The 13,480-nt window shown below is 43.2% G+C and overlaps 1 protein-coding gene across 1 annotated transcript in view; it reads left to right on the plus strand.

Moving 5' to 3' along the window:
• The first annotated feature begins 10,161 nt into the window (after positions 1 to 10,161).
• LOC119430464 (phosphatidylinositol 3-kinase regulatory subunit gamma) overlaps positions 10,162 to 13,480 on the plus strand; it is a 13,784-nt gene continuing 10,465 nt past the window's right edge. The window contains exon 1 of the mRNA XM_037697876.1: positions 10,162 to 10,440. Coding sequence (XP_037553804.1) covers positions 10,326 to 10,440 — 115 coding nt within the window. The 5' untranslated portion in view covers positions 10,162 to 10,325. The remainder of the gene's footprint in view (positions 10,441 to 13,480) is intronic.

Raw genomic sequence — 13,480 nt, forward strand, 5'->3', positions numbered from 1 at the left:
CTATATAGTGAGGAAAATCAGTATTTGAACACGCTGCGACTTTACAAGTTCTCCCATTTAGAAACTATGGAGGGTCTGAAATGTTCATCTTAGCTGCATGTCCACTGTGAGAGACATAATTTAAATGAAAAAATCCAGAAATTACGATGTATGATTTTTAAAAATAATTTATTTGTGTGTTACTGCTGCAAAAAAGTATTTGAACACCTGTGAACATCAAAGTTAATATTTGGGACAGTATCTTTGTTTGCAGTTACAGAGGTCAGATGTTTCCTGTAGTTCTTCACCAGTTTCACTGCAGCAGGATTTTGGTCCAGTCCTCCACAGATCTTCTCTAGATCAGTTTCTGGGCTGTCACTGAGAAACACGGAGTTTGAGTTCCCTCCAAAGATTTTCTACAGGGTTCAGGTCTGGAGACTGGCTGGGCCACTCCAGAACCTTGATATGCTTCTTACGGAGCCACTCCTTGGTTCTCCTGGCTGTGTGCTTCAGGTCATTGTCATGTTGAAGAACCAGCCATGACTCATCTTCAATGTTCTGAGGGAAGGAGGTTGTTCCCCAGAATCTCTCAGTACATGGCCCCGGTCATCCTCTCCTTAATACAGTGCAGTCGTCCTGTCCCATGTGCAGAAAAACACCCCCAGAGCATGATGCTTCCACCCCCATGCTTCACAGTAGAGATGGTGTATTTGAGATGGTACTCATCATTTTTCGTCCTCCAAACACAGCGAGTGGAATTAAGACCAGAAAGTTCTATTTTGGTCTCATCTGACCACAGAACTTTCTCCCATGACTCCTCTGGATCATCCAAATGGTCCTGGTCAAACTTCAGACGGGCCTGGACGTGTGCTGATTTAAGCAGGGGAACCTTCCATGCCATGCATGATTTTAAACTATGACGTCTTAGTGTATTACACAGTAACCATGGAAACGGTGGTGCCAGCTCTCTTCAGGTCATGGACCAGCTCCTCCGTGTAGTTCTGGGCTGATTCCTCACCTTTCTTAGGATCACTGATACGCCACCAGGTGAGATCTTGCATGGAGCCCCAGTCCGAGGGAGATCGACAGTCATGTTTAGCTTCTTCCATTTTCTAATAATTGCTCCAACAGTTGATCTTTTTCACCAAGTTGCTTGGCAGTTGCCCCGTAGATCTTTCCAGCCTTGTGGAGGTCTACGATGTTGTCTCTGGTGTCTTTGGACAGCTCTTTGGTCTTAGCCATGTTAGTAGTTGGAGTCTTACTGACTGTGTGGACCGGTGTCTTCATGCAGCTAACCACCTCAAACAGGTGCTTCTAATTTACAATAAGAAGTGTAGGTGGACTTTTAGAGGAGGACCAACAGGTCTTTGAGGACCAGAACTGTTGCTGATTGACAGGTGTTCAAATAATTATTTACAGCAGTAACACACAAATAAATTATTTAAAAAATCATACATTGTGATTTCTGGATTTTTTTTTTAGATGATGTCTCTCATAGTGGACATGCAGCTAAGATGAAAACTTCAGACCCTCCATGATTTCTTAGTGGGAGAACTTGCAAAGTCTTAACGTGTTCAAATACTGATTTTCCTCATTGTGTGTATATATATATATATATATATATATATATATATATATATATATATATATATATATATGTACAGTATATCTATTTGTATGTATGTAGGTGTGTGCGTCTCCACATGGAGAAAGACTGGTAAGACCAGATTCATTGCATGTTTCAGCTCCTCTTCATCATCACCTTCACTAAGCTGATGACACTGGTCAAACGTTGGTGCAACAGATGTTCAACAGGTGGGAACAACTTTCACTGAGTGGGAGAAAGCAGCAGATCTCTGTTGTCCTCGTTAAATACGACCGTCAGTCTGAAAGACGTCGGGCACAGAAGTGGCAGAAAGACGATGTTTCTGTGAGCTGCAGGTTGTTAAAGGGAGCAGACACGTTCTTAAAACTACAGGAACATCTGACTTCAAGGAAAAACCACAGTAGCTGTTTGTCCAGTCGTTACTTCAACGACACGCAGATTCAAAAACAAACTCTGCTTCCTTCACTTTGTCATAAAAAAACTGTCTGGAGAAAATGTCAGCCTTATTATTTAGTTATTGGTTGTGAACCTCCGTAACTTCTGATGCCTGTGGAGGTCTTCACTTTTTGTTGCTTGTAGACCTTTGGTTTCTGTTGCTTGTAGAGACCTTTGGTTTCTGTTGCTTGTAGAGATCTTTGGTTTCTGTTGCTTGTAGACCTTTGGTTTCTGTTGCTTGTAGACCTTTGGTTTCTGTTGCTTGTGACAGCAATGGTTTCTGGTCACTTTAGCAATCTTTTGTTTTCTTTTACACCTGGGTATCACCTGTTGCTCTTCCTTGGGATGACTACTGGTTTCTGCTCCCCATTGCAACTTCCCTTGTTGCAACCCCTGGTTGTCATTACCCGTTGCAACTTGTGGTTCCTGTTCCTTGAGGTGACCACGCTGTGTCACATAACCACGTCAGAGGGTTGTGGATTGTCAGCAACATGAAAACCAGTTTCTTAGAGCCGCTGGTAATGACATAAGCAGATTAAAGGAATAATCTGCTGTTTTTAAACCTGCTTTCTGTTTCCTCTGAGCCTTCAATCTGCATCTGAGTAAAAATCCTCTTCAGCTCCTTATGACCGTAAGGAGTCTTTTAGCGGATTTGAGTTTTCTTTGAGCCGGAGCTTCTCTTCGGTAACTTTGACGACGCTGTTGGGAGGAACTGAAGGAAGACGTTAAATATGGAATTTAGGTTAAGTCTTTCCGTCTCATGTTCATGTTCTTCTAGTTGTTCAATCAGAAACAGGTAGTTTGTTTAATTTGGGACATTTTTCTTTTCAGTCTCTTTGTTACTTCACTGCTGCTGATCTCTTGCCTTCATGTTGCAGTATTCATACCCTCTGCTCACTACAGACTCATGTTCAGGCTGCTGCTTTATATCCTCTATCATTTTACATTATTAGTGTTTAGCGTATATCTTAGATCCTTGTATACTGTTTCTTTTTATACTTTATGTATTTTATTGTTGCTATTTTTGGGTGTAACTGGTAAATTGGGCACACAATTTCATTCCACCTCATGTACCACATGTGATGAGAATGACAATAAAGAACCTTGAACTTTGGTTCCTGAAGGAAGGGGGTGTTCGTGGTGCTGCAGTGGTCTCATGGTTTTTGAGTCTCCAAACCATCTCAGAGTGTTTGAGGTGCAGGAATTTCAAAATAAAAGTTCGCAACAAGTTTTCTCTTAAACTTGTGATACAACACCAGCAGAAATCTGTCGTTGTTGGTTCTTGATCTTCAGAGTCTAAATTATTCTAGACTGACTGAACCCAAACAAGGATTTATTGTCCTGAAACAATAAAATCTGAAGGAACATCATTTAGTGAGCGCGGCTCCTGAAACTTTGAAAACTTTATTTTGCCGTCTGAACGTCTCTGCAGAGGAGTCTTCAGTTGGAGGAGACGAGGAGGACGACTGGTGTCCCGCTGGTGTCTCGCTGGTGTCCCGCTGGTGTCCCGCTGGTGTCCCGCTGGTGTCCCTGCTGTGGTTAAAGACCCGAACCTGGACTATCGGCTCAGACTGAACCAGCAGCCACAAATAGTTCTGATAAAATAAAATGAAGGGTTATTTTTGTGGTTTCTGCAGCTGCACCTCTCAGAAGTTTGTGTCGGTCACAGAGATTACCGGAACGCAAACGGTGGAACACAAAGTGAATAAACACAGACGAGTCCGACCTTGAGGGACCCGGAGTGACGCAGAACCTTCCAGGAACAGAACCGCTGAAAAGGTCATTTTGATCTTTTTCCTTTGAGACTTCGTTCCTCAGAAGAACAACATGAAACTGGATTAAATAAAACTGTGGTTTCATTTAGAGTCGAGCAGGAGAACCCGAGCCCCTGGTCCTGCCAGGACGGATAAAATCTAAAAATAAACTTCAGACGATTAAAACCACAGGAAGTGTAAACATTTATAACACTGATTTGTTCAAGACCTCGACTCGTCTCGGTTTTAAACGCAGATCGTGTCTCTGTGCCGAAAGTTTCCAGGTCAAACGTTGGGGATGACTCTCAGCTACTTCCACCACTTCAGCTCCGTGTTTGTGAACGTTACCGAAGTTTAGCTGTTCTTGTGTTTGCTGAGGTTACTTAGCTGTGGCAGCCATCTTGAACAAATGAAACTGAAAACTTTTTATTTCCTGTAAGTTTTTTTTTCATTCTTTGACCTCGTCAGCTTTCTGAAAAACAAAATCTCACATTTAGTTTCAAAATAATGTGTACTTGATTGAACCCTCCAAAATAAAAGTAGCTGCTTCCTTTAAAGCAGATGCTTTTCTTGTGACTTCCTGTTCCTGGTGGTGCTTCTCTGTCACATTGATCTCAGATCGACCCACAACAGTCTGTGGAGGTGGACGTCCATCTGTCCTCTGTGCTGCATAACGCTGAGTCATGCTGCCCTGCTGCCATGGCAACCGGAGGAGGAGGTTTACAGAGCATGTGGAGCAGAAGAACCTGCTGCAGAGAAATGAAGATGCAGCTCAGCTCTTTCAGGAGTCATGGACAGGTGTGGCCTCGTCCTCAGAGTCCTGAGAGCGTTGCATCATGGGAGCAGGATGACATCATCTTAGTCAGCTGTTGTTCAGGGAGGAAGAGTTTCAGCTCAAACACTCGACCGGAAGCAGACAGATGAAACGAGAGCGGAGCCGGGAGGACAGGTGACAGATGGACAGGTGGACAGAGAGAGAAAGGGACAGGTGGACAGAGAGAGAGGGACAGGTGGACAGAGAGAGAGGGACAGGTGGTCAGAGAGAGAGGGACAGGTGGACAGAGAGAGAGGGACAGGTGGACAGAGAGAGAGGGACAGGTGGACAGAGAGAGAGAGGGACAGGTGGACAGAGAGAGAGGGACAGGTGGACAGAGAGAGAGGGACAGGTGGACAGAGAGAGAGAGACAGGTGGACAGAGAGAGAGAGGGACAGGTGTACAGAGAGAGAGAGACAGGTGGACAGAGAGAGAGGGACATAATCAGATGAAGACAAAAAGTGAACTTGCAGATTTTCAGACTAAAATTGGATTAAACTGAATCATTTGAAGCTTTGATGCATCAAAACGTTCAGAACTTCTCCCACTGAACGTCCAGCACCGACCCGACACAGAACGGGTCGGGACTTTGTGTAAAATGTAAATAAAAACAGAACAAACTGATGTGTAGCTCATAAAATCACATTTTATTCACAGTGGAAACAAACAAACAAATTTAATGTTTGAAAATAAGAAATTCAAACATTTAAAATAATCTGTTCTGCGTTAAACTTGTTCGTGTCGGGCCTCCTGCACTAAAGACGTCTGTGATCCCAACGGGACTCGCCTGGAGTAAATAAACAAATGAAGGCATCTTAATAAACAATAAACAAATGAAGGCATCTTAATAAACAAATAAAAGTAAATAATTAAAGGCCGGTATAAATAAAACTAAACAAATAACAGTAAACAGATAAATAAATAAAGGTGCTGTTGAGTCTTCTGGACTGGAAGCGAGCCCGGGTCAGATCCAGAACTCTGCAGGAGATCCTCTCTGGTCTGGGGACGCCTGGAGGTCCAGGAGGAGTTGAGAAGGTGTCTGAGGAGATCTGGGTTTTGGCGGAGGGACCGGTCTTCTCCTGTTTCCCAGGTTTTGGTGACGCGAGTGTTGATCCGGTCAAAGTCAGGTGAAACGATGTCGCCTGATTAGAGCATTTCAACAAACAGCTGTTTTTATTTTTGTTTAGGAGAAAACAGTTCTGTTGTTGTTTAGTTGTTTGTCATGCTTGTTGTTGTTTTTAGTTGTTGTTTAGCTGATTTTAGCTTTTAGCTCGTGTTCTGCTGTGTTCCTCAGTTTCAGCTCATTTGGCTCTCAGCACCTCAGAAGCTGTTTGTTTTCTTTGTTCCTGCCTTTTTGTTGTTGTTTGTGGTTCTGACCCGGTTCATTCAGAACTTGTTCAGGTTTCTCACGCTGCAGGACGGGTCGATGTGTTATTCTGAATGAACCCTCCTCGGTTCTGGGACCTGAGCCCTGTTGGGTCCAGGTGCTGGCGGGTCACGGTGCCTCCTGCGAGCCGGGTCGATGCCGGTCGGCCTCCTCGTGGTGTCTGACTCCTTATCAGCTGTAAATTTAAATAAACTCTTTCAGCTGCAGGTGTCCGACCTTGGCTCTGATGATTGCACCCGAACAGCTGGTTCTGTTGGGTTCAGACAGCGCCGTTATCAGAACCCGTCTGCTGGTCCCACTTTAAATATAAACTGTGTCTCTGAGACGCACAGGTGTTCTAACGAAAGCCCGTAAATGACCTGGAGCGCTCCGACTCGGGGAACAGAACCGACCCGGGCCACAGCTTCCAGATATCTGCCAGGCCGAGCTCTTCGGGTCGAACCGGGCCGATTAATAACAGCTCTGGGGAGTTAGGCTCAGCGTCTCTATGTGTTACAATGTTTTGGTTTCCATGGCGACAGCATTAACAGACAACACCTGAGTCCCAGGAGTTTGGTAGGTGTTTGTGTGTCTGTTCGGCTGATAAACAGCCGAAGCTGAAGTTAGAAACAAACCAGCTATTCCAGTTTGAACCTGGAACCACTGATCTGTGGATGACAACTGACGCCTCTGTGCTTCAGCTTCTTTTAGCTTCAGCTTCTTTTAGCTCCATACTTTGACCATCCAGCTCGATTTAAGCTCCGACCTGCTGAAGGAAGGTAAAGTTCAGCTCCTGCTTCAGTCAGATCTCTGCTCTGTAGACCAGCACGACGTCTGGACTTCCTCTGTAACCATCTGAGTCCTGACTGAGACACTCTTGTTTTGAAACTCCAGATTCAGACCTCTTCCTGTTTCCTGTCCACCTCTGACCTGACTACTGGATCCATGGAGGCCATTATATGATGGAAACATAGAAGGAAGAAAGGCATGCTGGGTAATATAGAAGACCCACAGTCTGCTGAATCACTTGTTGCCATGGTGATTTCCCCCCAAAATGTAGTAAAAGCTGTTAAGAAAGTGAATAATGAGAGCTGAAGTCTGCTGAAGAAACTGAATGTAAGCTTAAAGAAGAGAGCCTAGCTTAAAGCTAAATGAGCAACACACACAAAAAAAGACTAGCTAAAAGAACACTAGCTAAAATTTTAAGAAATGCAACGCCATCCAAAAGTAAAAAAACAAGACTAGCTAAATGCTAAAAGAAGAACACTAGCTAAATGCTAAAAGACAAAAAAACTAGCTTAAAACTAAAAGAAAGAACACAAGCTAAAAAAACACTAGCTAAATGCTAAAAGACAAAAAACTAGCTTAAAGCTTTAGCTTAAAGCTAAAAGAAAGAACACTAGCTAAAACATACTGGCTAAATTCTAAAAGAAGAAAACTAGCTTAAAGCTAAAAGAAAGAGCACTAGCTAAAAGAACACTGGCTAAATGCTAAAAGAAGAAAACTAGCATAAAGCTAAAAGAACACTAAAAAACTAGCTGATTGCTAAAAGAAGAAAACTAACTTACAGCTAAAAGATCACTAGCTAAATGCTAAAAGAAGGACACTAGCTAAATGCTAAGAAAAGAACACTAGCTATAAAAACTAGCTGAATGCTAAAAGAAGAAAATGAGCTTAAAGCTAAAAGAACACTAGCTAAAATTTTAAGAAATGCAACACCACCCAAAAGTAAAAAAACAAGACTAGCTAAATGCTAAAAGAAGAACACTAGCTAAATACTAAAAGATGAAAACTAGCTTAAAGCTAAAAGAAAAAACACTAGCTAAAAGAACACTAGTTAAATTCTAAAAAAAGAAAACTAGGTTAAAGCTAAAAGATAGAACACCATCTTAAAGAACACTAGCTAAATGCTAAAAGAAGAAAACTAGCTGAAAGCTTTAGCTTAAAGGTAAAAGAAAGAACACTAGCTAAAAGTACACTGGCTAAATGCTAAAAGAAGAAAACTAGTTTAAACCTAAGAAGAACACTAGCTAAAAAACTAGCTGATTGCTAAAAGAAGCAGAACATTAGCTAAAAGCTAAAAAATAGCCTCAAAAGACAGAAACAGAGCCAGTAGCTGAAGAAGTTTTAATGAGAACAACGTTTTTGAAGTAATTAAATATTTAAGTATTTCTATGGGAGAAACATTAGTAAATAAAGTTGGATATTTTGAAAAGTCTAAAAGTTACAAAACCCAAAAGTGTCAGCAGCTGAACGAGACAAATGTTTTGGTTTATGAACAGCTAAAACACCACGACGTTTGTACAAGTGGCTGTAAAAATGCTGAATCATCCAAGTTATGTTTGTTTTGGTGTCTGGTCTAAAATGTTTTAAAGCAGGTTCAGGGTGTGTGTGTGTGTGTGTGTGTGTGTCCTTGTTTATGCTACATTGTGAGGCCCATTTTTCCAACTTATACTGCATTGTGAGGACCAACTGCTCCTTATGGGGCCCAAAGCCCGGGCCCCATAAGAAGAAGTCCCGTTGGTGGGTTAGGGCCTAGGTTTAGGACTAAGGTGTGAATTGAGGATGTGTTAGGTTTAGGGTTAGGTATGTACTGGTAATGGTTAGGTTATGGATAAAGGTCATGGTTAGGCTATAGAAATGAATGAAAAATGAATGGAAGTCAATGCAAAGGCCCCATATAGATAGCAAAACAAACCTGTGTGTGTGTGTGTGTGTGTCTCTTTGTTTGATTCTATTTTTTGTTGCTTCTGTTCTTCTGTTGAAAACGTGGCGCTGACGGCAGACACATTAATTTCCATCATCCTCCACTTGTCTGACCCTCCTTGTTGCTTTTGTGTGTGTGTGTGTGTGGGGGGGGGGGGGGGAGCCATTTAACCCGTTTGACACACTTCACGGACGGGCATCGGGTTGAGAGGCACGAGCCATCTGTGACGAGTCCAGCGTCCTCAGTCCTGTTGACAGCAGGACGGGGGACATTTGTCTGGGTGGACGGGTCCATCTTGAAGTAGAACACGGCAGCTGGTGGTCCTGGTGCTGTCAGGGCCCACTGGGTGATAATGTAAAGATATTATCATGGGATTATCATAGAGGAGGGGGTCTGGCCTGGTCTGGGGTCACACTTTAAAACACATCATCATCATCATCATCATCATCATCATGATGTCATTAACCCAACAGTTCCAGGTCCTGTCTTTGGGACTGGAAGGAAAATTAGTTTTTTAATAAAAACTGCACATTTTTGTTCACAGATAACTCCAACAGATAAAGTTAAAAATATTCAGCAGTGTGTAGCCCTCAGAGTTTGTGTTAGGAACGACTCTCAGCTACTACCACACCTCAGTTTAGCTCAGAACCCGTCAAACTGGCTGAGTGATAACCCATTTTGTGTTTTGATCAAAATCTGTCAGTGAGATATGAAGTTCTTCTGTTGTGAAGGTATTATTCATTCAACCTTTATTTAGACAGGTTAATCCCTCGAGGACTCATTTACAAGAGATCTGAAAGTATCAACGTGATTGATGAAAATAGCACTAAAACTGCACAGCCTCTCGATATGTTCAATGCGGATCATTATTCCTGCAGTTTTGCAGGAACATTTATCCCAACCTGCTGCTGCTGCAGGAAGGATCGCTCTGTGGAACCAGTTCTTCTTCCTCACAGGCTCAACTCATTCTCCGGTGGTGTCTGAGCATGCGCAAGGAGGCTCGTCAGCCGTGGGCGGGAACAGGAATGACCTTCACAGTCCGAGCGGACAAAAGGGGGTGCAATAGTGCTTTTTTTAAACAAGAATCACGATATTTATCTCAAATTAATTAACATAATTTTAATATTATTGTAATTTTAATGTATTATTTACGTATTGTGGTAATTATTTGTAACTATTAGTGTTTTATGGTGTTAAAGTTAAAAACCAGGGTGGGCTCCCCCCGTTAGTCGCGGTGGAGTGGTACGGTCCAGCCGTTGTCAGCGTTCTGCCTTTCTGCCTCCTGTCGTCATTTCTCGTCTTAAAATGAAGCCGATGAGACGGCGGCTCTTACGGAGGACAAGGAAAAGAGACTGTAAAAATAGAGCTGGCATCTACTAATCCCTCCGCCGAAATGAGGGTTTAACAAAATAATTTATAGACGGACTCCGTGAAGGAGGGCCTTCATGAAGAGCCCCGAGCTGCTCGCTTGGTTATGTCGGAGCCGCCGCAGTCCTGCTCGCGTTTTATCCATTTATTCGATTCTGAAGCAGGGATTCAGACAAAGACCGATCAAAGACTTCCAAGTAGATGCATAGATTAACGTTAAGCTTTTTTTTTAATTAATCGATTGTTTTTGTAGTTTTTATCCGTTTGTAAATTGGTTTAGCGACGCTAAGGATATTATGTATAATACGGTCTGGACGACGGATAAATCCGGGGAGGAAGGAGGCTGGCGGGACGTGATGATGCCCTACTCCACCGAGCTCATATTCTACCTGGAAATGGACCAACCGCCCGGTGAGTACTAATCTTTTACCTGGAAATGGGCCGGGTCAGTTGGAAGGAGGCCGCTGACAAAAGAGGGGATGTCGGGTGATCGTTAGCCAGTAGCTGGTGGCTGTACGGAGAGGGGGGTGTTGTACTCGGTTTGGTGTCCCCTGAAATCTGTAGACAGGATGAACCTCCTGCTGCTGTCCTTTCCCGAAATTAAAACATCATTGTTTGTTGATCCTTTGATTCAAACGGCTGTCTGGTATTGTGGGATTAAATTAAACCCTGTAGGCTTTTATTCAACTTCACTTTTAAACATTATCCTTTTTTAGTTTCTTTGCAGATAGAAACAGTTGTTCAGGAGATTCATTCGCTGGAGGAAAGCTGCAGCTTTACAGGCTCATTTTGGAAACACTTAAAACATTAAAAATTATTTCATCAGCCGGAATATTTGCACTTCTATGCAGATTATGGGATGTGAATCCTGTAAGGGTTAGTTGGAGTTGAACCTGCATTCTGTGTAGTTTAATTTTAAAACTTCGCTGTAATGCGAGACTTTCCCTCAGAGATGGGTTTGCAGTGGGTTTTGTTCTGGATCCTTCTGAAATCAGCTTTACAGGGAGGGGGATGGGTCTCAGAAGGACCAGGACGCGGAACAAAACCTGGACTAAAACCTATCCAGACCTTTTCTAATCTCAAAACCCCTCGCTGGCGCTTATCTGGAGGTCTTTGTCTCCATCTTTACCCAACTGTCACCCATGATTCATTCATTCATTCATTCATTCGTGGCTCCCAGGATGCAGCAGATCTGGGTTTGTTGGTGCGTCAGGGTTCGGTTCAGTCCTGACAGACCCATCACTGTGGGCACTTTGTCAGCTTTGGGTTTATTGTCAGATTATTTAATCTGAGTCTCAGAGGAGAGGATGTGATTTACGGTTTTCTGCTCGTTAAAGCTCCGTCAGGTTGTGATCAGACACGAACTGTTTGTGCTGCTTCTGAAGATCATCGATGAGTTAAAGTTCATCCAGACAAAGACGGAGCTCGTCTTTGTGTTCGCTGCAGCAGGACCTGGATGAGCTCATCTTTGTCTCTCAGCCCGTCTTTGTGCGTCTCTGTCCCCACACGTATGTCAGGGGCCACACGTGTGTTAGAGAGGATGGAGCGTTGCTGCAGGTTGCGTCTTCCTGCTCTGCAGCTGTGGGTCTGCGTGCAGGTACAGGTGTGTGATTAGCACAGGTAATGAGCCCGACCAACGTCTTGTTTCTTCTCATCAGATTAAAGTTGTGGTTCTGGGGCCACATGTGGTCCTTTGTTGCTGTGAACGACGAGATGTTCATTTTAACCCCCACAGCGAAGGCTAGTCATGTGACAGCAGAGTCCCTTTTGTTGTTCGCCTGTTTTTATTTGATGTACAATTTATCCACCTCCTAGCCATTTTTTGCTGCTTTAGCTTTCAGCTGGCGTTCGGCTTCTTCATTGAGCAATCGCACAGTTTCTCTGATTTTAGCCATTTTTCCTGTTCTGAGTTTAAATTGCATACTGATGCAAGGGTCAGAAGAATGAGGATAATCCTGATGTTTGAGTGACAGCTGCCTGTTAACAGCATGGTGCTCCTGAAATTAAAGTTTAAATGTTTAAAAACCCGTTAGAACCATTTAGACCCCATCAGAACCCAGCAGAACCTTCGACACGATGCAGCTTTTTGTCTGAATCAACCTGTAGATTCAAGGTTAGAAGCTCCGCCTCCTTCCTTTCTTTCCCTGCTAAGCCCCGCCTCCTCCTCCTCCTGATTGGCTGAGAGGGTGTTCCTCCACTCAGGGATTAGTGATGATGTAGACCGCCTGGTTCTTCAGTCTGAGGAGGAGGAGGAGGATGAAGCTGGCTGAGTGTGGGATGACGGACGGTAAAACACATTTCTGTTTCTATTGTTTTTAGTTCTGCAGTAGAACCTCCGGTTCTGTCCGTCTCTTTGTCTCAGGTGACTCACTTTACAAACAGAACATTAAAGTCCTGCAGCTGGTTCTGACCGGGTCCAGATGCTCCAGAACCTGCAGGTTTATCTGATTTATGTAACTTTTTTTTCTCTCAGCTGTTTTCATGTTAAACTCTGAGATGGTTCTGATCCGAATGAAAACCGTTGTGTGTGTGTGTGTGTGTGTGTGTGTGTGTGCATGTGTGTGCATGTGTGTGTGTGTTCTTTGTCTGGGGGGGGTTCTGCACCATCGGACCTCTTTGTTTGTGGTCCAGCAGCTGTTTGCTCTTTCAGACACCTCCTGGTTAAAACTGGTATTTGTTTGTTTGTTGTTGTTTACAGGCTGATTGGACTCCAATCAGGAGTATTGATCAGTGATCAGAACATTCTGTTCTGAATGTTCTGATCAGCAGCAGCCTGAACTGAATTAGTTCAGGCTGCAGAAACTTTAACTCAGGACACGGTTCTGGTTCTGGATGGGTCAGTGGTCCGTGAATGATTTTGCAGCTTTTGGACTTTTTGTTTCGAACTTTCAGGCTCGGAGGTTCTGGTTGTTCTTCGTTACGTTCTTTGTTCACTTCACGTCGTACATCAGTTTTCCTAAACAAGTACTAGAACAGGGTCAGAACCCGGCACCGTTTGGACCAGCACATGGGTTCAAACCACACCAGTAAGGTTTAATGAGGTCTGCTGGAAACAAAGTATTTCACAGTCTTCGCTTACCTGCTTGTGTTCCATTTTGTGTATTCGACTGTATACTGGTTGCGTACCTGGCTGTGTACTACTGGTTGTGTACCACTTTGTGTTGCATACCAGTCACGTACTTGGTCGTGTACCTGGTTGTACATCTGGTTGTGAACCTGGTCGTGTATTGGGATAGTCCAATCCACTATTGTCGCTTCCGATACAGAAAGAACAGATGAATTAACTTAAAACATTAGTTTTTTTAAACGCAGGCATGAATATACTGAATTATACTGAATTATACTGAATTACACTGAATTACACTGAATTACACTGAATTATACTGAATTATACTGAATTACACTGAATTATACTGAATTATACTGAATTACACTGAATTATACTGAATTA

This window comes from Nematolebias whitei, chromosome 3 (assembly GCF_014905685.2).
Source record: "Nematolebias whitei isolate Nwh7 chromosome 3, NemWhi1, whole genome shotgun sequence".
Taxonomy (NCBI): domain Eukaryota; kingdom Metazoa; phylum Chordata; class Actinopteri; order Cyprinodontiformes; family Rivulidae; genus Nematolebias; species Nematolebias whitei.